We start from the raw sequence: 25818 nt of genomic DNA, 5'->3' as shown, positions 1-25818 counted from the left end.
ACATGGGTTGAGAAGTTAGCTGGGTGGGGCAGTGTTGTGGGGAGGGAGGAATGTCATGGTTTTTTATGAAGGTTTACTCACACTGCCCTAGGTGGAAATGCTTTGCAGAATAACACAGGAATACAATACTTGTGGTATGACCTGGATATCTGTGTCCTGCACATCAATCGTTCCTCAATCTCTCCAAAGGCAAAGCAGCAAATTTCTGATTGAATGAGTATTCATATCACTAACAAACTGCTTTATTTCACAGCAAGATAGAAAGGCAGATATGAGTGAACTCACTTCATTCAAATGGAGTTGCATTTAGATAAATGCAAGGTGATGCATTTTGGTAGGTCAAACCAGGGCAGGACTTGCTCAGTTAATGGTACGGCATTGGGGAGAGTTATGGAGCAAAGAGATTTAGGGGTACACGTTCACAGCTCATTGAAAGTGGAGTCACAGGTGGACAGAGTGGTGAAGAAGGCATTCGGCATGCTTGGTTTCATTGATCAGAACATTGAATACAGGAGCTGAGACTCTTATTGAAGTTGTACAAAACATTGGTAAGGCCATACCTGAAATACTGTGTACAGTTCTGGTCACCCTATTATAAAAACCTATTATTAAACTAGAAAGAATGCAGAAAAGATTTATTGTGTAATGCTGTAAACCTCTAACTCTATGGCTCTTTAAATACAACACAATGGCACAAAATAAAACTAAAGAATCACTCTTCATCAATAGACGTTCTTCTAACATTTCATACTTGATCTGCTAAAAACCTAACCGCACCTGTGGGTGTTCGTCACAAAGACTTAGATGCAAACTCTTCCCTGATTGGCCAAGGAGCCAGTGTTTCAGCTTCCTACTGGGTTCCCTAACTGTAACATCAGCTATACAAAGGGGCAGCCCTACCCTCCACCACCAAAATCCTCTATTCACATTCGAAGCTGCCCCAACTGCACCCTCCCTCCACCCCCATCCACCCTATGGGATGACTGACACTTTATCCTGAAGCTCCCAGCAAACAATATCTGACATAAACGTACACCTTCACCAAATGCCTGCAGACTTTCCTTTTAAACATGCTGAGTCCACTTGAAGTAAAGTTTATTTATTAATCACAAGTAAGGCTTACATTAACACTGTAATGAAGCCACTGTGAAATTCCCCTAGTCGTTACAATTCAGCGCCAGTTCGGGTCAGTGCAGCTAACCAGCACGTCTTTCAGAATGTGGGAGGAAACCGGAGCACCCGGAGGAAACCTATGCAGACACAGGGAGAACGTGCAAACTCCACACAGACAGTGACCCAAGCCGGGAATCGAACCCAGGTCCTGAGTGCTGTGAAGCAGCAGTGCTACCATGCCGTCCCCATGAAGGCTAATGAAGACAATTGTTTAAAACACAAAACTTTCCTACAGATTTTTTTTAATCCAGAGGAGTGGCATATTGTCTCAATCAATATTATATCTCTTCATGTAAAGAAACTCAAAGGTATTGTGGATTCACTAGAAAATCACCTTAAAAATGCTCATCTCATTAGAAATCATGTTCGAGTCTACACTGGAAAACTAACACTTTTCTTACAAAATCATTTTAATGTTACTTCGACAAACATGGCATCTAACAATGATTGAAATGAAATATTCTTGAATGAAGAGCTTTACAGATAAAACCTAGGATGTGATTAATGTACCTATTGCGTTTTTCACACTTGGAAGCATATTTTCATTGGTAAATTTATCCAAGAATACTTTCCAGGTCCCCAGTTCATTTCCTGCTAGAACATAGGGATTAGCACCTTGAAGAAAATAAAACAGAGCAAAATGCATCAGCTGTAATACGCCGACCTCCAAATAACCAGGGTACAAAATTACATCAAGGACCAATTTATGTGAACAGAAATGGCACAAGTTAAAATATCCAGATATTCCTACCTTTAACAGATAAAGGTATAAAGAAGCGAACATTAGCTTATTCAGGATCATTTGAAACCTGCTCGTTTAAAACCTGCTGCCACTCTGCCTGAGGTCAGTGGGGGAGAAAGGGGGTCCACTGCCACTCTGCCTGAGATCGGTGGGGGGAAGGGAGGGAGGGGCCTGTGATCGGTCTGGGTGGCTGGGCGAAATGGGGTAAGGGGGTCAGTAATGTTGTGGGGGTGGGGCAATGTCTGTGGGGTCCAGAGGAGGCATTATCCGGCCCAGGTCGGATGTGGCAGGGGAGCCACATTCTATCATTTTTTGTGCATGCACAGTTGGAGGCACCAATTGGAGCTACAGAATTTCAGGTGGTTTAAGCCCCGCCCACAGGCTTCTGCAGCACAATTCGGAATCACTGCTATTTTTGCAGGCAGAGTGTGTATGGGGGCACCTGAACAGGTCTAAAAGTCAGATCTAAAACACTCCCAACTTCAAGTCCGCCCAGCACTTAGAATCAAAGTAATAAAATAGGGCCCACTGTTTCTATTCATGCTATTTTAACCATGCAGTTTTGCCAACTGGTGCATCCACGGAAGGCATACAGGGGCTTCATACATATGTATAAATTGGGACCAGTGACACAAGTAGGATGTTGGGTCAACTGAGATGAGAAACAACTCAATTCAGGACACTGGAGCTGATTTTTATATACAAATATAATGATTCAAGATTAGTAACTTATTACTTGAATAAAATGCTGAACAAATATATATTTAAAAGGTTGGAAACATTACTTAATTTTTTTAGGTCAAGTATAAAAGAGATAGCCATTCTTTTCACCTTCTTTAAGTGTTGTTCCTTGAAATATTGAAGACCATGGACCTTTACCACCTGGAGAAGATGCACGTATCCTGAAGGTATACACTGTAGAACTGCTCAAGCCATATATGGTAATATTTGTTGAATAGATTGCTTCCTTATAGATGCTTACATTGCCGTTTACAGCTATCACATCATAGGACCATTGCTGCCATGCATTAGGACCTAGAATTGAAAGCCAACACTGAGAACAAAATTAACACTCTGCTCTGCTGAAACAAAATCAGAATTCATCAAGGGGTGGATTCCTCCGTGCACACAGTTAGAAGAAACCAATCATATTTCCGTCATACACGTGTGAAAAGCAATAACTCTTAAAAACAGAAGTATTTTGTAAATTTATTGGCAGGTCTGATATTTGTTAACATTTTTTTCACAATGTAAAGTTAGGTAAGAAGCTTTCCACCTTTGGGACAATTCTATCATTGGAACATGGCTATTTCACACATCCTAAATGGACCATTGTTCCCAAGGACACTGCAAAATATGGGAAACAGGGAAGAAACTAGTTGTTACAAATAACCAGAAACCCTGGGGACTTGTTTCATTATTATAGGGACCCATGAGATAATTTTCCCCTAAAGTTCAAGGTTAAGGTTTATTGATTAGTGTCACAAGTAGGCTTACATTAATGCTGCAATGAAGTTACATTGAAAATCCTCGAGTCACCACACTCCAGCACCTCAAGGAGAATTTAACATGGCCAATGCACCTAACCAGCAAGTCTTTTGGACTGGAGAAGGAAACCGGAGCGCCCGGAGGAAACCACTGGGAGAACGTGCAGACTCCACACAGACAATGACCAAAGCCGCGAATCAAGCCTGGGTCCTTGGCACTATGAGGCAGCAGTGCTAACCACTGTGCCATTGTGCCACTTCTGAAATTAGCCATTGCCCCTCCATCGCTGCTCCTCGCCCTGTTTCCCCACTCATTTTAGCTCCATCATAAATTAACAGAACCAGGGCACCCCTCCACCTTGGCAGAGTGTTCATGCTGTTCCAAATTCAGCCTCTACTGATCTCCTACTCATCCACAATCACATCACGAAGTGCTTTAAAGGATTAACGAGCAATCTCTGTATTTATCAGTCTACATGTCCCAATCCCCACTCCACACCGAAGACCTCTTCCTGTTGTGCAACCACCTTAATGAGAAAATGAAGCAGGCCTGCTGCATCTTTAAAAGAAATACATTATTTTGACTAAAGATCTGATGATATGACCAAACGCAAGTAAATAAAAACATACCAAGCCCAGCCCCTGGTATAGGTTTTCTCCAGGTTAATGCTGCTGAATTGAATCCCAGGACAACTTGCAAGTGTGTAGGTTCATGAAGAGGCACTGGCAAAGGCTGAATAGAAAAGTCCCATAAAAACAAGTGGTCAAAGTTTCCATCCTTTTCACTGCATGATTCCACGCTCACCTCAGTGGGGTACAGCTGTTTATCATGCTCCTCTGCTACATATACCCGTTTTCCATGGGTTAAAACCCATAAGCTACAAGAATGAACTACATGCTGAATGTTGGCTGTATCAAATGGTAATAAGCTGTTCATGTCCATTGGTGTCCCATCCAAAAAGATATGATGGACTGTGTCTCCACTGCCACTAATGTAAATGAGTTCTTTAAAATACGGGTTCAAACTGAAAGTGAGAAGTGAGGTATTTGCTACTATAGGTTCCATGCTCTTGCTGTCAGCTTCCAACACTATTCCTGGTAAAGCCATGCGATACAGACTATCCAAGAAACTAATAAACAAATACCTATGAAAAGAAAAATAGGACAAATAATAAAAGTTTAATATAATTAATTGAAGCATACAAAGCTGTTCTGAACAGACTCAAATTACATTCATTTTAAGCTGAAGGTACATGCCTTAAAAACGATGGTTCATTTGATTCAGCAATACAATGCTATGATTAAATACTGGCTAAAAGCAAGGCTGGAAACTGAAACCAAAACAGAAAATGCTGGAAGATCTCAGCAGGTCTGACTGCATCTGTAAGGAGAGAAAAGAGCTGACGTTTGAAGCCCAGGTGACCCTTTGTCAAAGCGAGCTATGGCAAACGGTCATCTGGACTCAACATCTTTTGGCTATCATTAAATAAACTGAGTCAGAAATTAAAACTGTATCATCTTTTATATTTTTCCCCTGTTATGCAGCCACCTTAGGGACTAATGCTGGATGTTTCAACTCTCCACTTGCCTGGATGAGTACAGCTCCAAAAGCACTTGAGTCGCGACACCATCCAGAATACAGCAGCTGGATTGATTACCCCTTTCCCCGCCCCATCTACCACTGACACACAGTGGAAGCAGTGTACACCATATACAGGATGTATCGAAAGCAACTCACCATGGCTCTGGCAACAGCACTTTTAAACACACAACTTCTACCATCTAGCAAACCAAGGCTGCAGATGCAAAGGATCACCATCTGCACATTCCCCTCAACACCCTGACGTGGAACTATATTGGCTGGAATTCTGCAGGTTTCCTGCCATTGTGGAGTGACATCATTGGGAATTCCCATTGACGGCAGCGGGACAAGAGGCTCTCACCGCTAACAAACAATGCATCGCCTCCTACCGGCAGGAAACACATGACTGGAAGGTCGGGGAATCTCACCCATTATCTTTCCTTCACTGCTGCTGAGTCAAATCCCTGGAACTCTCTTCCTAACAGGGCCAAGGAGAAACTCATGGGGCTCTGGTGCTTCTCCTGTTATCCCTGCACCCTCAACCCATACCCTAACCCTACCCCCTATATCCTTTGGGTGTACAGAATTGTAAATCATTGTTACAGTGGGGTTGGTTTATTTCATGTGGACTTTGCAAAATCTACCAGCTTTCGTACCCTATCCATCAGGTTTTTGCATGATAAACTTTACAACCATGGCTTTGTCAGGTAATTACACACAATTTGGCCATTCATAATATACAACCAGCAGCTGGCCCTACGTAATATTCAGACAATAATCACCACAAGTCTTGAACCTCAAGCACTGCAAACATCAATTTCATGCAGAAATGAGAATATCCAAAGTTCAAGTTTATTTAGCAATGTAAGTTGGCTTACATTAATACTACAATGAAGTTATTGTGAAAATCCCCTAGTTACCACACTCCGGTGCCTGCTCGGGTACACTGAGGGAGAATTTAGCACGGCCAACGCACATAACCTGCACATCTTTGGACTGTGGGTGGAAACCAAAGAACCTGGAGGAAACCCAAGCAGACACAGGGAGAACATACAAACTCCACACAGACAGTGACCCAAACAGGGAATCGAAACTGGGTCACTGGCGCTATGAGCTTAAACTAACAGTAATGTATTCTATTGGTGCATGGCTCGTGGTTTCACCTCTGAGTTTAAAAATGGCAAAGCCTTTTAGTAAATTAGCATTAACCAAGTCACCGGCAAAGCATGCTATTTCCATTCACACAAATGAGCTTTGTTAACTGAAAAATTAAAAACTTTGCATCGAGTGATGGATACCTTCTCATGTTAAATTGAAAATACAAATGCCCAGGGTGGAGTAAAGTACTGCAGATACCTAAAATAGAAACAGAAAATGCTGGAAATACTCAGCAGTAAGAAGTCTCACAACACCAGGTTAAAGTTCAACAGGTTTACTTGGTAGCAAATGCTACTAGCGTTTCCACATTATGAATACTCAGCAGGCAGCAACTGTGGAGAGAGAACAAGAGTAAACACTTGAGGGCAATGATCCTCATTAGCTCTAACAAAGGGTCACCAAGCTCAGTTTCTCTCTGTACAGATACTACCTGATGTGCTGTGCATTTCCAACACTTGCTGTTCCTCTTTAGCCAAGTCCTCCTAAAAGTGCTTAGACTTCTTGTGAGCTTTTCCATTTCAGCAAGAAAGCCAACAGCATCTGCTTGAGGGCTGTTTCACAACACATAACATGAATTTAAAAGATGGATATGAAGCAAACATAAAACGACTGGTTGACCAAAAAAAAAATCAAAGCAATAAACTGACAATTTAAAAAAAATGAGTAATTAATAAAAATGGCCACGGTGCCAAGGAGCCAAGCTAATTAATCAAACTAACTTTGCTTTAGAAGCAGAATCGAAAGAAACAAGTCACCAGAGGGAAGGGGGCACAGGCTGAGCTAAGCACTTAACTAACACCGACCTTGTGTTCATCTCTGGTGGTGCACACTTTGAGTAGAAATCATATGAAAGAGGATTTTCCTCCTCTCCTGGCCGACTGTGTGGTACGGCTTTTGGGAAGAGAGAGGAGGTGAGTGTGTGGTACGTGCGGCTCACTCAGTTTCAGGGTTCATACACTCTCAGTCCACCACCACCGAGGGCCAGATGCTTGGCCCAGGAAGGACCTATAGAGTTGTGTGTAATTAGAAATATGAGGGCCTAATGAAGAAATTTACAGGGATGATTAGCATGACTTATGTCATCATTAGGATATTAGCCTATCAGTAACTAATCAAAGAAATAAAGTGACTGCAAGAAAGAAATGAAAAAGTAATGATTCAACAGTAATGGTTATGTGTAAACTATCATGCACAATTTTATGACAGCCATGGGAAATCATCAACAGATCACTCCGTGGGGCTTATAGAACAAGAATCGAGGCTCGCCCAAAAGGGAAAGTGCAGCAGGGGGCTTAAAGCCAGCTGGCTCCATTCAGGCCAGCAGTCACAGGGCTCTGGGACGTGACCTGTACACATTATGCACTTTATGTATGTTGTAAATGAGAATAATGGTAATGGAAGGCTTGCCTCAGCATTGGCAATGAGGAGTAAAGCTTTTTTGTTCCCTCCAAACAATCAATATTGACGAGACAAGTAATCCACTGGTAAGAAAAACGCATCTTTTTGGTAAACATGAAGCCTACAATGCAAGCACTGAAGACTGGGCCCAATATGCAAAATGCATGCATTACTTATTTTGGGCTAACAATATTGAAGGTGATGAGAAGCAGGAAGTGTTCCGGTTGATAGCATGCAGGATCCCGACCTTCAGAATAATAAAAAGTCTGACCTACCCGGATGGTCCTGACTAGAAAACCTTTCGTGAATTAGTGGACTTAGTTAACCTAAAATCTTCCATAGTACTCCAGCGATATCACTTTAACATGACAGGGCTAACCACTGGGGATTCCGCTACCAAATATCTGACCAGGCTAATTGGCAGAGGACTGTGAATCTGGGCCACCCTAAATGACATATTGTGAGACAGACTAGGCTGTGGAATTAACAATGATGCACATATAACCGACTTGGTCAGACAGAATGAGTCGTGCTAAGAAAATCAAAAACTCCCCCCTCAGCCTCCCTACATCCACGGGAGTGGTCTTGCAGGCCCTGGGTACAAGTGCATGTGGACCTCACCGAGCCTTTTATGGGTTCCATGTTCTTAATTACAATCAATGCACACTCCAAGTGGCTGCAGACACATTGCATAAAGGTCCTCCCACGGCAGGGTTGTTGGGGAGGAAACAGACTTGAGGGGAAAGGGATGTTATGATAGCTACAGTGGGTCATCAATGGATCTCCCTACAGGCCTCGTAATATACAAACTCCCTCATTAGGCAAGTGGAGACTCACCCAATGGGGAAGGAGAGTCAATAGGTTTAAAACTGGCTGGCTTCACTCAGGCCGGCAGTCAAAGGACTCCAGGGTTTGACCGAGTGGCACTTCATGCACATTGTAAATAAAGGCTGATGTTGATGGAAGATTAGCCTCAGCAAGATTATCACACATGAATAAAGCAACAGGAACACTGTAATAAATCAATCGAATTTGTATAGGTGGAAAATAAGAAACTTAAAATCTCACAAGAATTACCCAAATCTTCATTCTGCCAAGCTTTAGCGAAGATATTTCAATTGCCCATGAGAGACAGCAAGTTCTGAAATAGCATACAGTCTCCTTTAGAGAGCTGGTGCATGCACAGGAGACTGCGTGCGGTAAAGGGCCAACATGGAGTACATCATCCAGAATGCACCCTGGCTGTCAAAACAAATGGCCATTTGGACATGAGCTGCTGTTCCAGGGCAATCAGATCTTAGGCATTGTCCTGGAGCGGAGTGCCCACCTTGCAGTTGCTGGAGAGAGGGGTGGTGCTGCCTGATCCCAGCCCTTACAAAGACATAGGCCCCAGAGATTAGCACCAAGCACACATCCTCTCCTGAGCTCTGGTTTCCAACAGCATTGTAGGTGTCCCAACAACTCTTGGATCCCAGTGGTTCAAGGTGGCAGCTTACCACCACTCTCTCCAGGGCAATCAGAGATAGGCCACAATTGTTGGCCCAGCCAGTGACCTTCACTTCACCTACCCCATGAAAGAATAAAAACGTGGCTGGGCGAATAACTCACATGGTGACTGCATCTCAATATTGTTTCCAGATTGAATTAGCAAGAAAACCACGAGAAAGAATATGCATTATATGATTGATAAATATGAAAGGAAACAAACAGAATCATAACCACCAAGGAAGAAGACTGAGTAACATATTATAGTGTCCAATTGTTCTGTGTTTGATTATCTGAGTCTGTTTGCTACTAATGCTCACTGTGTTTGATTAGTTAAGCCTGGGTGCAGATTCAGTAAACAAACCGTCAAACTGCCAGAAGCGAAAAGCGGCAAGCATGGAGCAGATATTTTAAAATTCTTTAACTAAAGGCCTACACACATTGAATGATGTGTCATCTCTGCATAGCTCAAAAGTACAGCTAAATGCCAATGAGGAGAAAGGTTTAAATTTACAAACTCTTGCATGGTTTCCTTCATCATAGGGACATCTACCCGTGCCTCCTTGCTCACAACAGGATTAGAACTAGGGGACACAGTTTAAAAATAAGGGGACTCCCATTTAAGATGGAGATGAGAAGTTTTTTTCTCTCTGTGTTGTGAATCTATGGAACTCTATTCCCCAGACAGCAATGGAGGCAGAGTCATTTGGTATGTTTAAGGCAGAGGTAGATAGATTCTTGACTTACAAGGGAGTCACAGGATATCAGGGATAGGTGGGAATGTGGAATTGAGGCCTAATCTTAGTGAAAAGCAGAGCAGGCCCTTGGGGCTGAATGGCCTACTCTCTCTCCTAATTCCTAGGTTCTTATGTTTATGTACTGGGTTGGACAGTCCAGATGCAGCAGCAATTCACAAAGCAGCAATACTACTATGTTGTCTTGGAGTAGAAGGCCAGCAAACATTCAAAGCAGCTCACAGAAGATATATCTACATGGTGGCGCAGTGGGTAGCATTGCTGCCTGACAGCACCAGGGACCTGGGTTCGATTCCCAGCTTAGATCACTGTCTGTGTGGCATTTGCACATTCTCCCCGTGTCTGCGTGGGTTTCCTCCGGGTGCTCTGGTTTACTCCGACAGTCCAAAAGACAGTGTTGATTAGGTGCATTGGCCATGGTAAATTCTCCCACAGTGATTTCAAACAGTGTGAGGAATAGGGGATTTTCACAGTAACTTCATTGCAGTGTTAATGTAAGCCTACTTATGACTAATAAATATTAATTTTACTACTGTTTTATAGAGCCAGATGCTATCAAAGAAACACTTCAGGCCAAAGAAAAGTGGGATGACCAAACAGCAAGAGATACCTGGGAAATGGTGAGTCTATGAAACAATGAGGGCAGCATTGCGACAATTGGGTTCTATACGTAAATCTGGCAAACTAACTAACAAACTAATTTGTGAGCAACTGCATGAATTAGGGAACATCTCCTCATGGGGGACGATGACTTAACCTTGGAAAAAGCCTGAAACCTGGCAGCCCAAATCATTTTTGATTTGAAGACGTTACACAGAAATGCACCTTCTAATTTGGGATTGCAGACACAGGTGCCTAACCAACTCAAGTGCAAGGATTACGGACAAAAAGACCTCAACAGTATCATCAATGTACGTCCCATTGCAGTGGAAGTGCCCATTGATTCATGATCTTCGAGGGAAAAAGCGTAATTTATGTTTAAAGTGGAGTCACTTCACAAAGGCGTGTTGGTCAAAGAAGAGGACTTCCTTGGCTCACACATGGAAAAGTCTCTCTGAGTGAGGTACAGCATCATGATTGGTAAAGCACCAGGTCACTAAAGGTTGTTCAGTTGAGATATGAACATACAAATTCAAGCAAGAGTGAACCGTTCAGCCCCCTGAGGCTGCTGTACGAGGGTAAGGGCATGGTTGATCTGATTCAATGGTGAGAATTGTATCTGGGCTCTTTGCACTGAGTGCTATAAGATTGTGACTTATGGCTTGCTGAAAAATCCAGCAACATTCTCTCTTTCTTGCTTGTTCGGCACTTAATTTTCATAAGATCATGCCCAAGGTCTTTAGATTTACAAGGGTGGGGGGAATATGCTGTGTTGAATTGTTCTATGATTGAATATGAGAGAACTTACTTTTGATATTCACTCTGCTCGATTAGTTAAATCTGGTGTGGACTCCATAAACAAATTATAAAAGTTGCTGGAAGTCAAGAGCTCTAACTGAGGAGCAAACATTTAAAAACAATTCTTGTAAGGTCCTTATGCACATAAAAACTGGTGTGTCATCTCTGCATAGCTCCAAGATATAAAAAAAGTACAACATACACAACAGCCATAATATTGATAACAATTTTATACTCATTGCAGGCAGCATGTTAATGTAACATGTTAATAAGGCATCATTCCTTCACCAGTAATGTAAACCATCACGGTTCATGAATGAATAAGAAACTATTGAAAGAAGCACCTTAATCGGAGATCAAATAGCTTCACAAGGCATTTAACTCACCCATTGAATGGATCTGCTACAGTTTTAACTGGAGAGGAAGTTAACAGAACAACAACTTCGGTGGAACAGTTTCTCATATCACATCGTAACACCTATGAAAAAAGATTAGTGAATTTTTAATCACCACCAGTAGAGCTGCAAAAACTATAAAGTGATCTCAAGATCTCAATCACTACCCGATGTAAAACAAATACCACAACATTTTCATTTTCCAGGGGCTGAAGTATGTTAGAGAGTCAGGAATGCCATCAAGCATTGGGAATTGTTGAAACCACGGAAGAACACATGGCAACAAGAAAAAGAAACAGGCACTTCATTTCACCTCGGAAATGGTTTGAAGGGCAGACATAGAATTGCTTTGTACAGAATTAAGAGATGGGAATATTAATGGGAGAATGCTGCAGACCTCCAAGCTGAAAGTTTGGATCAGGAACTGTGGGGATAAATTCAGGTAGCCAATGACTGAGAAACCAACTACAGTAAGTTGCAGGTTTCAAATTACCCGAAATTCACCCAGATAACAATGAATTCTATCACCTCGCCCTCCCAGAATTGGAATGGGCAAGGGTCCGACAACAGAAATCTCTGTTGACCTCGGATGGGAATTTCCAGTCTCTTCTCAGTGAGGCCGTAAAATCCCACCCAATGTCTTTACTGGTAAAATAGAGAAGGGCTATCTAGAATTAATAAAATATTGTTTTATGACTTAGAGTCAACAAGGAGGGAAATGTTCCGGATTATAAATCAAAAACACATTACTAAATACAAGTAGCAAAAAAAAAATCGAATTAGTCTTTGGAAATAATAACATTACTCAGTAAGCTTCATGTGTCAAAAAAAATTTACCTGTTGGCCTATTACGAAGTAAAGGTTGTGGTACAACCAGTCAACAGAGAGATCACTGATAAATCTGTCACTCTGATAAACCAGATAAGAATGGTTCAAGCTGCCAACCGACAGTGCCCAGATGTGTGGCCCCTCAGCAATGTAGAGCTCTTTCTTATGTATGTCACCAGATATTCCTAATCCATCAGCAGGGGGGAGTGGGGGGGAGACACAAGCAAACAAGTGTTTAGTTACGTTACTGAATTATCAGGACTAGGAGCAGACCATTCAGGCTCTTGAGACAGGTCACCATAAAATCATGGTCAAGCTATAACTCAAATCCATTTGGCCATCTTTGATCCCTATCCTGTGATACCCTTACCTAATTAAATTTATTTATTTTAGTCTTGGAAATTTCAATAATCCAGAATTTTCAGCCTTTTGGAGTCAGAAGTTCCAGATTTTGACTACTCTTTGTGTGAAAAGAATACTTCTCCACTTCTCTCCGAAATAGCAAAGCTCTAACTTTAAGATATGACATAATGTTCTGGAATCTCTAACTAAAGGAAATAGGACAGCACAGTAGTTAACACTGCTGCCTCACAGTGCCTGGGAGCTGGGTTCAATTCTGGCCTTGCGTGATTATCTGTGTGGAGTTTGCATGTTCTCCCAGTGTCCATATGGGTTTTCTTCAGGTACTTCGGTTTCCTCCCACTGTCCAAAATTTGCAAGTTAGATGGATTAGCCATGGTAAATGTGTGGGGTGGCAGGTATACGGTGGGGGAGAGGGCCTGGATAAGATACTCTGTCAGAGAATTGGTGTAGACTCCATGAGCCAAATGGCATCTTCTGCCCTGTAAGGTTTCTATGAACCTCGAATGAAGTGTCCCTATATCCATCTTATCGAATCTCATTATTATTTTAAATGCTTTGATTAAATCACCTCCCTTCTAAACTCAATGGGATTATTCTTTAGCTGGTTTGACAGGCCATATATACAAGCACAAGACTCCTGCACCAGGGGATGGCAGCACTGATATGCATGCAATGAATTATAAAACCAAAGGTTACACATGGAGATGATTACCATGTCTCATGCAAAGCCAAGATCTAATTCATTTCCAAGTTTTCAACTGATGACAGAAAATTAATTGAACAATCACTAGCTCTGTGCGTTTTGCAACAAAACAAAATCTGCTGAATTCTGAGTGGCTTGTGCTCGGATTAGCTGTGATAATACAATTTTCCTGTTTAAATACATTGGTGAATTTGTCTGTTTCTAAAAGTGACAGCTGTCTATACAAGAACAAAAATTATTTCCTCACATTGGGCATGTACTAACAGCATTAATCCCTCCTTTTTAAACAGCCCCAAAACCTCACTGACTGACACCAATGTACAAAAAGAAATGAAATGTTCTAACCTTTGATCATTAGTTCAGAAAAATATCACCAAATAGAGACTTCAAGCACAACTGTGCAGCTTTTATTGTGTTTGCCTTATAAATAAGCAAAAAATTATACAGACAGAATGTCATTCAATCCATCGCATCTGGCCCAGTTCTTTAAAACAACTATCCAATTAAGATTTTTATTAGAGTTACAATTAGGCCTACATTAACACTGTTACAAATTTACTGTGAAAATCCCCTAGCTGACACACTCTGATGCCTGTTCGGGTACACTGAGGGAGAATTCAGCATGGCCAATGCACCCAATAGCCACATTTTCAGACAGTGGGAGGAAACCGGAGCACCCACAGGAAACCCACGCAGGCACAGAGAGAACGTGCAGAGTCTGCACAGACAGTGACCCAAGCCAGGAATCAAAGCTGGGTCCCAGACACTGAGGCAGCAGTGCTAATCATTAGTCTGACTCTCTCACTCTTTCCCCATAGCCCTGCATACTTCTTGTTTTCAAGTATATATTCAATTTTACCGTTGAATCTGCTTCCAGCAACTTTTCAAATAACGTACGCCCAGTCATAACAACTCACTGTGTATAAAAAAAAATCTACTCTGGAGCTTTGCCAATTATCTCTAATTAATTTTTATTTTATTAATACACCAGGAAGGAAAACAGATAACTGTATTCAGTCAAGGTTTCATTGTAGCTGCACATCTCAAATTAACCGAGTGAACCAACTGACTGTGGATTACCAGGAAGCTGGACAGCTTGTTTGCATCCAAAAGAGAGGAAGGAATTAACTGTACCAGTGATGCTGTGAGTAATCCAATCTGTTCTGGAACAGGACATCTCCTCCAAATCTCCTGGTTTACTTTCATATAGGGCATTCTGTCTCGACAACCAAAGTGCCAGACTTCCAGACAGCTCTGCAAAAATGAAATGATTTGCTTTTTTGTTAAACTTTTCGCAGAGCAGTCATACAATTATATTGTGACCTATATACAGTTCCCCATATTAATACCAGCAGAATTTCCATTACTTCAACCTCCATTTCCTTACACAGTCTTCTTTCTCAAAAGGGGTTTATTAGTTCTGAGTCACAAATTTCTTTAGCAACTGCTGTCAGTAATGATTCATAGTCAATACAACAGACATGATTCAAATGCAATGAGTTGAACACCGATTTTCATCTTCCACTAAAACGTATGTGTTCATTAATGATTCACAGCCAGACTGACAACTGGCCAAACACATCCAAATGAAGTCACAACTCTGTAAAAAATTAGGCTGTCAACTTGTGAAACAACCAAGACATTTCAAAAGTGGCTCCTATTTAGGAAATCCAATTCAGCATTCTTCTTGTAGGTATGAACAGTGGAAATTAGGGTGATTTTTCCATTCAATGTCATCTAAGTGAAAGTGATGCAGCAGTGCAGTACTAGATTCCTGGTAGTTGGCTAAAAGTGAATAGGTTACTTCATGAAGTGGTTAGAGTACTGCTGCCTACAGTGCCAGGGACCCAGGTTCGATTCTCATCATGGGTGACTATGCAGAATCTCCCTGTGTCTGTGTGGGTTTCCTCCGGGTGTGCCGGTTTCCTCCCACAGTTGGAAAGACATGCTGGTTAGGTGCATTGTTCATACTAAATTCCCCCTCAGTGTACCCAAACAGGTGCCGGAATGTGGTGATGTGGAGCTTTTCACAATAGCTTCATTGCAGTGTTAATATAAGCCGACCTGTGACACTAATAAATAAACATCAGTATGTGGATGGCCCGACTAGAGAGGGGGCAAAACTTGACCTCCTTTTGGGAAGTAAGGAAGGGCAGGTGACGTAAGTGTTAGTGAGGGATCACTTTGGGACAGTGACCATAATTCTGTTGGTTTTAGGATAGTATGGAGAATGATAGGTCTGGCCCAAAAGTTAAAATTCTAAATTGGGGCCAGGCCAATTTTGATGGTATCAGGCAGGAACTTTCAAAAGTTAACTGGGGGGAGTCTGGGGAAAGGCAAAGGCTTCCAGATATCTCTGCAAAAGATGAAATTATTTGCTTTTGAGTTAAATATTTTGGCAGAGCAATAGTACAGTTATTTTTATTATAACCTATATATATTTCACCATTTGATACCAGCAGAAATTGTCTGGTAAGTGGCATGCTTTCAAAACTGTATTAACCAGGGTTCAGGGTAAACACATTCCTGTTAGAGTGAAGGGCAAGGCTGGCAGGAGTAGGGAACCCTGGAATACTCAGGATATTGAGGCCCTGGTCAAGAAGAAGAAAGAGGCGCATGACATGCATAGACAGCTGGGAGCAAGTGATTCTCTTGAAAAGTATAGGGAGTGTAGGGGTAGAGATAAGAGAGAAATCAGGAGAGCAAAAAGGGGTCACGAGATTGTTTTGGCAGATAAGGCAAAGAGAATCCAAAGAGCTTCTACAAATACATAAAGGCAAAAGAGTAACAAGGGAGAGTAGAGCCTCTTAAGAATCAACAAGGTCATCTATGTGCAAATCCACAAGAGATGGGTGAGATCCTAAATGAATATTTTTCATTAGTATTTACTGTTGAGAAAAGCATGGATGTTAGGGAACTTGGAGAAATAAATAGTGGTGTCTGAGAAGTGTGCATATTACAGGGAAGGAGGTGTTGGATGTCTTAAAGCGCATCAAGACAGATAAATCCCCAGGACCTGATGAAGGTCTCAGGGCATTGTGGGAGGCTGGGGAGGAAATTGCGGGTCCCCAAGCGGAGATATTTGAATCATCGATAGTCACGGGTGAGGTGCCTGAAGATTGGAAAGTGGCAAATGTTGTGCCTTTGTTTAAAAAGGGCTGCAGGGAAAACCTTGGGGACTACAGGCCAGTGAGCCTCACATTTGTGTTGGGTAAATTGTCGGAAGGTATTTTGAGAGACAGGATCTACAGGCATACAGAGACGCAAGTTCTGAATAGGGGCAGGTAGTACGTCTTTGTGAGTGGAAAATCATGTCTCATAAATTTGAGTTTTTTGAAGGGTAACCAAGAAGGTAGGTGACAGCAATGCAATTGAAGTTATCTACATGGACTTCAGCAAGGCCTTTGACAAGGTACCGCATGTTAGGTTATTGCATAAGGTTAAATCTCACGGGATCCAGGGTGAGGTATCTAATGGATACAAAATTGGCTTCTTCACAGAAGACACAGTGGTTGTAGGGAGTTGTTTTTCAAACTGGAGGCCTGTGACCAGCGGTGTGCCTCAGGGATGAGTGCTGGGTCCACTGTTATTTGTCATTTATATTAACGATTTGGATGAGAATATAGGAGGCATGGTTAGTAAGTTTGCAGGTGACACTAAGACTGGTGGCATAGTGGACAGTGAAGAAGGTTATCTCCAATTGCAACAGGATCTTGATCAACTGGGCCAATGGGCTGACAAATGGCAGATAGAGTTTAATTTAGAAAATGTGAGGTGATGCATTTTGGTAGGTTGAGTAAGTCCTGCCCTGGTTCAATTAATGGTAGGGCGTTGGGGAGAGTTATAGAACAAAGAGATCTAAGGGTACATGTTCATAGCTCCTTGAAAGTGGAGTCACAAGTGAACAGAGTGGTGAAGAAGGCTTTCAGCATGCTTGATTTCATCGGTCAGAACATTGAATACAGGAGTTGGAATGTCTTGTTGAAGTTGTACAAGACATTGGTAAGGCCACACATGGAATACTGTGTGCAATTCTGGTCACCCTATTATAGAAAGGATATTATTAAACTAGAAAGAGTGCAGAAAAGATTTACGAGGATGCTATCGGGACTTGACGGATTGAGTTATAAGGAGAGGCTGGATAGACTGGTACTTTTTTCTCTGGCGTGTAGGAGGCTGAGGGGTGATCTCATAGAGGTCTATAAAATATTGAGGGGCACATATCAGCTAGATAGTCAATATCTTTTCCCAAAGGTAGAGAAGTCTAAAACTAGAGGTCATAGGTTTAGGGTGAGAGAGATGCAAAAGTGTCCAGAGGGGCAGTTGTTTTACACAGAGGGTGGTGAGTGTCTGGGACAAGCTGCCAGAGGTAGTAATAGAGGCGGGTACAGTTTTGTCTTTTAAAAAACATTTAGATTATTCCATGGGTACGATGGGTATAGAGAGATATGGGCCAAATGAGGACAATTGGGATTAGCTTAGGGGTTTTTAAAAAAAGGCAGCATGGACAAGTTGGGCCAGAGGCCTGTTTCCATGCTGTAAACTCTATGACTCTATTAAGAGTATTTTGTGTTCCAGGGCACTTACAGAAAAGGGTAGTATCAATTATCTGACAAGAGATGGCAACTTTGGTCAAAACTATGCGCACGAAAACCTGGGACAAATGCAAAATAGAAAGAATGCTGCCAAGGTTAACTGCATGATCATAAGCATGCATGTTACACAGTTCCTTGGGTGGATGTGGCTGTTGGAGGCATGACTGTGGGGTTCATGGAGTGGTTGAGGTGTGGAGTGGGCTGCCTGCTGTGGTGGTGGAGTCGGACACTTTGGGAACTTTCGAGCGGTTGTTGGATAGGCACACGGAGTAGTCCAGAGTTATAGGGAGGGGATGGCTTAATCTTGGGATTGGACATAGTTCGGCACAACACTGAGGGCCGAAGGGCCTGTATTGTGCTGTAATGTTCTATGTTCTATATCCCAAGATCTCAATCAACTTTACAGCTCTTTCACTGCTTTTACATGGAATATACAGACAGAAACAGGTCATTTGGGCCAACTAGTCTGTGCCACCCACCTCATTTCAGATACCTATTATTCCTTGTCTTTCAAATCATTCAGCGCCTTGAGACCGCTCTCCTATTTGATAAGATCTGGGCTGATCTGATTGGCCTCAGCTCCTGTCTGCCACCCCTCCACTCATCCCACAATTCTCATCTCCCCATCCGATCAAAAATCTCACTCAGCCTTGAACATATTTAATGACACAGCCCCCACTACCCTCTGGGGAAGACAGTTCCACAGACCAATGGCCCACAAGAGAAAATAAAATTCTCCTTATCTCGAACTTAAATGAGAGATGTCTAATTTTTAAACTGTGACCCCTGGGGGAAAATTCTCTTAGCATCCACCCTGTCAAGTAGCCTTGGGATCTTACATGTTTCAATCAGATCACCGCTCCTTCTTCTAAACTCCAATGGGTATATGCCCAGCCTGCTCAACCTTTCCTCATAAGTCAACCCCTTCATTCTATGAATCAGTTGACTGAACATTCGCTGAACTGTCTGGTGATTTTCAGGTTATCACACAATTTAAAGAGAACATTACATGGACAGCCAATATCAATACACCATGACCTAATGTCCAAGTCTTACCCAAAGTACAGATATCACCACTAGGGATATTTGCCCTATTAAATCTTTTTCACAAGAACCCCAATCGCTATGAAAATGGAATTATAACAAGTGGGATAGGCTGAATACAGACTGGCATTGGAAAAGAGATCTCATCAGCTATGCCAGGATGGATAAGAATTTTTTTTTAAAAAAATTCAGCGGATCTGGCAACATCCTTGCATAGGGAAACAGTCAATTTTTTGAGTTTGTGACACTTCTTCAGAGCTGGAAAGTAATTGCTTGGTTGAAGAATGAAAAATGTAAAAACATGCTTCTAACAAACATGAAAATAATATTATAAGCCACAAGGCAGCACCACTAATCATAGTTAACTTTTACCAGATTAATTACCTGGTTGAGGCAGTGTGCTGACATTCATAATGGCTGCAGGTCCAAGTCCTTCAATATTTCTTGCGGCTATGGAAAACCTATATGTCACACAAAGAAACTGTAGTCAGTCAATAAAGACTATTGACATAGCAGTAGAGAAACCTAATTAAATATAGACTTGTCTTCAATATTATATTTCCCTGTAAAATGTGCAGTTTGTCGAATTTCAATTTCATAGAAGACAATAAAATTTCTGAACAACTGGCTCCAAAATATTTTCATCTTGACACAACATAGGGTGGCACGGCGACACAGTGGTTAACACTGCTGCCTCACAACTCCAGGAACCTACGTTCAATTCCGGTTTGGGTCACTGCCTGTGTGGAGTTTGCATGTTCTCCCCATGTCTGCGTGGGTTCACTCCAGGTGCATCGGTTTCCTCCCGCAGTCCAAAAGATGTGCTGGTTAGGTGCTTTGGCCATACTAAATTCTCCTGCAATGTACCCAAACATTGGCCGGAGTGTGGTGACTAGGGGATTTTTACGGTAACTTTGTTGGACTGTTAATATAAGCCTATTTGTGACATTAAGAAATAAACTAAACTAAAATCTAATTTAAAAAGAAACAGGAATAAAAGTGATAGTGGAGGATATTTTGATATCTTATTGGTTAACTGCCCAGATGTTACATTATCATCATTATTCTGAGCCTAAATTATATTCAATTAAGACATCCTACACCATACATTTGTTAAAGCCATATGTGCACATATTTATACATATATGTATATAGTACCTGTATGTTGTGCCTGGTTTAGTAGGATAAATAGAATAACGTAGTTGTCCCTGATTTGCATCCCTGAGAATATGTTCAGTACCACTCTGAAGCTCAATATGGTAGCCAACTAATGGTCCATTAAGAAACATGGGTGGTTTCCACTCAACAACCACTGAGGAAGGACTAGGACTTTCAGCCCTAATGATTAGTGGTACCGATGATGGGACTAAAAGAAAACACACAAAACATAAGACTGTAAGAAACATTTTCTTTCCAATAATACAACATGTCAGTTGGACAATCTGAAATTAATTTGTTCAAAACTGCAATAATACTTCCTGCAGTAGTAATAAAAATAGAATCACATTTCCTGAGGTTAAATGTGATGGAGCAAATCTTTACCAATGAATAACAGCTGAAAATTGTTCTTCGGGCACCCGAAATAAAACTACTCCTTTTGCAAATCAACTCAGAGGCAGAACTTTATCTTTCCATTTCCGCCACTCATTTTTAAATGAGCATTATTCTCAATCACTTCACCTTTGGTGCTTACCCCTGCAGAGGCACAAGCAGGCTTCCTTTCCCCAGTATTATCAAGCCAATAATTTAAAATGCCAGAAGATGATTTCACCAATGAACCTGACACACAAATTCCGCAAAATTCAATAAAGCTGCAAGTTACAATCAATGCCAAGGTGCCCATTTTAATTTGTCAGCACACTGCCATTAGAGTTCAGCTTTATTATCAGCATAGAATCCCTACAATGCAGGAGGAGGCCATTCAGCCCATCAGGTCTGCACGACTCTCCGACAGAGAAGCAATATCCCCATAACCCCATGCATTCACCCTACTAATCCCCCAAACCCACATCTTTGGACATTAAGGGGCAATTTAGCATGACCAACGCACATAACCTGCTCATCTTTGGACTGTGGGAAGAAACTGAAGCGACCAGAGGAAACTTATGCAATCACAGGGAAAATGTGCAAACTCCCCACAGGCAGTCACCCAAGGTGGAAATTGAACCTGGGTCGCTGGCACTTTGTTGCAGCAGAGTGGATTGAGACACCCTCATGTAAGGAGGAGTTGAAATAGGCAGTTTGACCCTTAAATTCTGCTCTTACATTCGACAAGATAATGGCTGATTTTCTCGTCTTAAGCCAACTTTCCTGCATTTTCTCCATATCCCTTAATGTCCTTGGTATTCAAAATTTATTGACTTCTAGCTTGAGTATACTAAACCCAGCCAGAAACCACAGCTTTCGGAGTAGAAAACTCCAACGGTTTACAATTCATTTAGTGAAGAAATATCTTCTCATTTCAGTCTTCAGTTATGAACTTCTTATCTGAGGCTGTGTCTGAACTTTTCTGGGGGAAAGGGGGTTCCACCAGCCCACCTTTGGCTACCCTCCAGATATGATGCCACGGAGTTCACAGGTTATGGAACAGCCTGCCTATAGGTGGTCATGGCTTCTCATGCAGTCCAAGCACAAGTCTATATATGGATATCTTTGAAAGTAGCATGAACTTAAATTGCTCATCCAAGTGTTAAACAAAAATTTATCTCTTCTATGGCGTGTCTTTTGCCAAAAAAAACAAATACAAAACTGAAGGTATTTGGTTCAGAGCACCTTTTCTAATAGTTTACTAGAACACATTTTAAAAGCATTGCATCTTAGAAACCACACAAAGATACATCTTATTTATGTCAATAAATTCTTTAAAGTAACATACCACCATATGGTTTGGTTCTGTATGAGCGGCTTTCAGGGGAGTATTTATACAAGTTGCCCGTTATTATCCATATCACTCTAAAGACATACTCAGTGTATGGGTGCAATTTTGTGACATTATATTTTGTATCTTCAACAACCTGCAGAAACACAAATAACAAATCAACATCTTTACAAAGTTTCAAAGAACATTGTTGTATTTTGCTGTTGGTTCACTCCAATTTTACTTCTTAACATTGTGCCCTTCAATGGGCAAATATGCTAAAACAAAATTAGACAAAGTGGGCAGTCATATAGACTTTAGGGTCGGAATTGTCCCAGCCAGCCTGAGGTGGGTTTGGTGGATAGCAACTGCAGTGAACCTGGCATGAGTCAGAAAGTTAGAATCCCGCCGGTGTCAAATCATGCTGCAATTCTCTGAATGGCGGGTTAATGGCAGATTGCTTATCCCACTAGCAGATAGCACAAATTCCATTTGCGTCTCATGAATATTCATTAAAACAACGTTTGCAGGACACAATGCAAAGTGCATTTGAAGAATTCGACCACTAGCCTGAACATGGTGTTATTAAAATTCAGGTCAACATTCAAGTACCTTTTTATACATTCATAGCACATGGGTGTTGCTGGCTGACCAGTATTTATTGCCCAACCCTAATTGCCCGAGGGCAGTTGAGAGTAACCACGTTGTGGTGGCTCTGGAGTCACATGTAGGCCAGAGCAGGTAAGGACGGCAGATTTCCTTCCCTAAAGTACATTTGTGAACCAGATGGGTTTTTCCAACAATTGACAATGGTTTCACGGTCACCAGCAGATTCTTAATTCCAGATATTTTTACTGAATTTAAATTCCATCAGCTGCCTTAGCAGGTTTCGAACTCACATGCCCAGAACTTTAGCTGAGTTTCTGGATTACCAATGTAGTAATATTACCACTAGGCCATTGCATCCTCATTCAAATTTCAATTATTCAATCAACATGAATTTGCTACCATCTACAATGTTAAGTTGTTTCTGGGGATTATAGAAATGATGTGGGTAAGCCGGCGTTGGACTGGCGTAAACACAGTAAAAAGTCTGACAACACCAGGTTTTAGTCCAACCTATTTATTTGATAATATACTCACTAGCTTTCGGGGTTACCCCCTTCGTCAGGTGAATGGAGAGTTCTGGCCTCAGACAGAGCATATAAAGCACAGACAGTTTAGAGATTACTGATTAAAATGCGAATCCTTACACCTAACCTGCTGTTCAAGACCTGAAGTGGCTGATAATGTGAGTGGAAGGAGCACTGATCACAGTTTAAAGAGATGTGTATTGTCTCCAGACAGTACAGTAAGTGAGGTTTTGCAAACCCAGGCAAGTCATGGGGGTTACAGATAGTGCGACATGCCTTCACGACACACGACAGCGCAGAGTCGCTGAGCAGAGACTGATAGCCAAGTTCCGCACACATGAGGACGGTCTCAACAGGGATCTTGGGTTCATGTCGCACTATCTGTAACCCCCATGACTTGCCTGGGTTTGCAAAACCTCACTTACTGTACTGTCTGGAGACAATACACATCTCTTTAAACTGTGATCAGTGCTCCTTCCACTCACATTATCAGCCACTTCAGGTCTTGAACAGCAGGTTAGGTGTAAGGATTCGCATTTTAATCAGTAATCTCTAAACTGTCTGTGCTTTATATGCTCTGTCTGAGGCCAGAACTCTCCATTCACCTGACGAAGGGGGTAACCCCGAAAGCTAGTGAGTATATTATCAAATAAATAGGTTGGACTAAAACCTGGTGTTGTCAGACTTTTTACTGTGATTATAGAAATGCCAGCTATTTTCAATTTTACATTCTAGTCTGTCTTGCAACACACACTGAGGTGTTCCATTTGTTACAGTCCATTGCAGAATACATACTTCAGTGAAAACCCATTGCCCAGGTAGTTTGCTGTATCTCCACTGAATAATGTATCTTATTTCTGATGAGTTTGCTTCTTCCCATTTTAATAGAATGGATGTACTGTGTATTGCACTTGCCACAGGAGGACGAGGATCGTTCAGTGATTCTGCAAAAAAACATGACAGTAATAGTTTTTGAAATGAGGAAAAAATAAACTCAATGATTACTTACATGAATCTGAAAAATCATAGGAACCCTACAGTGCAGAAAGAGGCCATTCAGTCCATCGAGTCTGCACCGGCCATAATCCCACCCAGGCCCTACCACCATATCCCTACATATTTTACCCAGGAATCCCTCTAAACTACACATCTCAGGACACTAAGGGGCAATTTTAGCTCAGCCAATCCACCAAACCTGCACATCTTTGGACTGTGGGAGGAAACCCACGCAGACACGAGGAGAATGCGCAAACTCCACACAGACAGTGATCCAAGCCGGGAATTGAACCCAGGAACCCAGGAGCTGTGAAGCAACAGCACTAACCACTGTGCTACCGTGCCACCCCATTAAATTAAATGAAATATCGATTTCCAATAAGCAGGGTTGATACTGCACTTACAGCGGTGCAATCTTTTTACAACAGTTAATTTACCCATGGATTTGAAGCAAGCATGGGCAGCACAGTGGCACAGCGGCTAGCGCTGCTGCCTCACAGTGCCAGAGATCAATTCCAGCCTCAGGGGATTGTCAGTGTGGAGTTTGCACAGTCTCCCCATGTCTGCATGAGTGTCCACTGGATGTTCCGGCTTCCTCCCACACTCCAAAGATATTCGGGTTACGTTGGTTGGCCATGCTTAGTCTCAGGGGGATTAGTGGGGTATATACATTGGTTGCGTGGATAGGGCCTGGGTGTGATTGTTGTCGGTGCAAGCTTGATGGACCCAATGGCCTCCTTTTGCACTGTAGGGGTTCTGTGATAACCAAAAAGACTCTCTTCCCTTTTAAATTTCTGAAGTAGAAGGAGGCAGGCAGGAGGGACTAGGTTAATTTGGCGTCATGACAGGCATAACATCGTGGGCCGAAGGGCCTGTTCCTATGCTATGTTCTCTCTACTCTATGAATTTATTTGCTTTAAGCCAATTTTTATTGTGTGAACTGTTCCATAATTTTTATACGATTTATTCAAGAATCCTGCAAAACACTAAACCATTATTGATTGCAAATGACTACTGGTTTTTCTCTTTTATTAGATTCATGCAGAAAAATATTAGAAAACACACTGCCAAAGCTTAATTAACTGAATAGTAAGTCAAGGATGAAGGTTTACTATTGTCACATTAACCATAATTGCCTTTAAAAGGCAAGCAAGTAAAATGAGAAGAGGAGGAGTGAAAATTAGTTGCACTGGTGTTACAGGCTGTGGCTGCCCTGTAGACTCAGTGGTTGAATGATATGGCACATAACTAAATCATGAAGATAAACTTGTGAGTTGAGTTTCTTGAGAAAACTGAGCAACTGGCCTCTATGTCGCCAAGTTAGGAAGGAGAGAAATCAGCTAGGGCTGCCACTCCTACTATGTGAGCCAATGGATGGAGTTTTCCCTTTGAGGCAGCCTATCGCAGTGTGGGGAAAAATGGGTGGAAGCTGCCACCAAGGCCATTTCTCCGCCATATTGCTAGCAACTTAATGAGAAGATACATCCAAGGTGCAGATCCCATGACATCATACTGGAGCTGTTGGACTATGGTCACACCTGCCCCACCAGCTACTTAAAAAGATCAGGGGGCCAATTTTAAGAACCATCACCACCGTGGTACTTAGGATTCCAAAAGAGAAAATGCTGGGAAATCTCAGCAGGTCTGGCAGCATCTGTAAGGAGAGAAAAGAACTGATGTTTCCAGTCCAGATGACCCTTCGTCAAAACTAAATGTCCTTTGAGTT

General features: G+C 41.9%; 1 protein-coding gene across 1 annotated transcript in view; it reads right to left on the bottom strand.

The window, feature by feature from the left end:
• The window catches only part of ros1 (c-ros oncogene 1, receptor tyrosine kinase), a 211201-nt gene that overhangs the window by 149994 nt on the left and 35389 nt on the right, over positions 1-25818 (bottom strand). Inside the window, 10 exon segments of the mRNA XM_080204333.1 lie at positions 1684-1788; positions 2747-2950; positions 4033-4547; positions 11565-11656; positions 12411-12586; positions 14602-14721; positions 19491-19567; positions 20265-20472; positions 21982-22120; positions 23892-24040. Coding sequence (XP_080060459.1) covers positions 1684-1788; positions 2747-2950; positions 4033-4547; positions 11565-11656; positions 12411-12586; positions 14602-14721; positions 19491-19567; positions 20265-20472; positions 21982-22120; positions 23892-24040 — 1785 coding nt within the window.

The sequence above is a fragment of the Carcharhinus amblyrhynchos genome, chromosome 15, assembly GCF_965287045.1.
Source record: "Carcharhinus amblyrhynchos chromosome 15, sCarAmb.v2.hapA, whole genome shotgun sequence".
Classification (NCBI taxonomy): Eukaryota; Metazoa; Chordata; class Chondrichthyes; order Carcharhiniformes; family Carcharhinidae; genus Carcharhinus; species Carcharhinus amblyrhynchos.
Note: the sequence above shows the minus strand (reverse complement) of the source record. Positions and strands in the feature narration are given on the sequence as shown.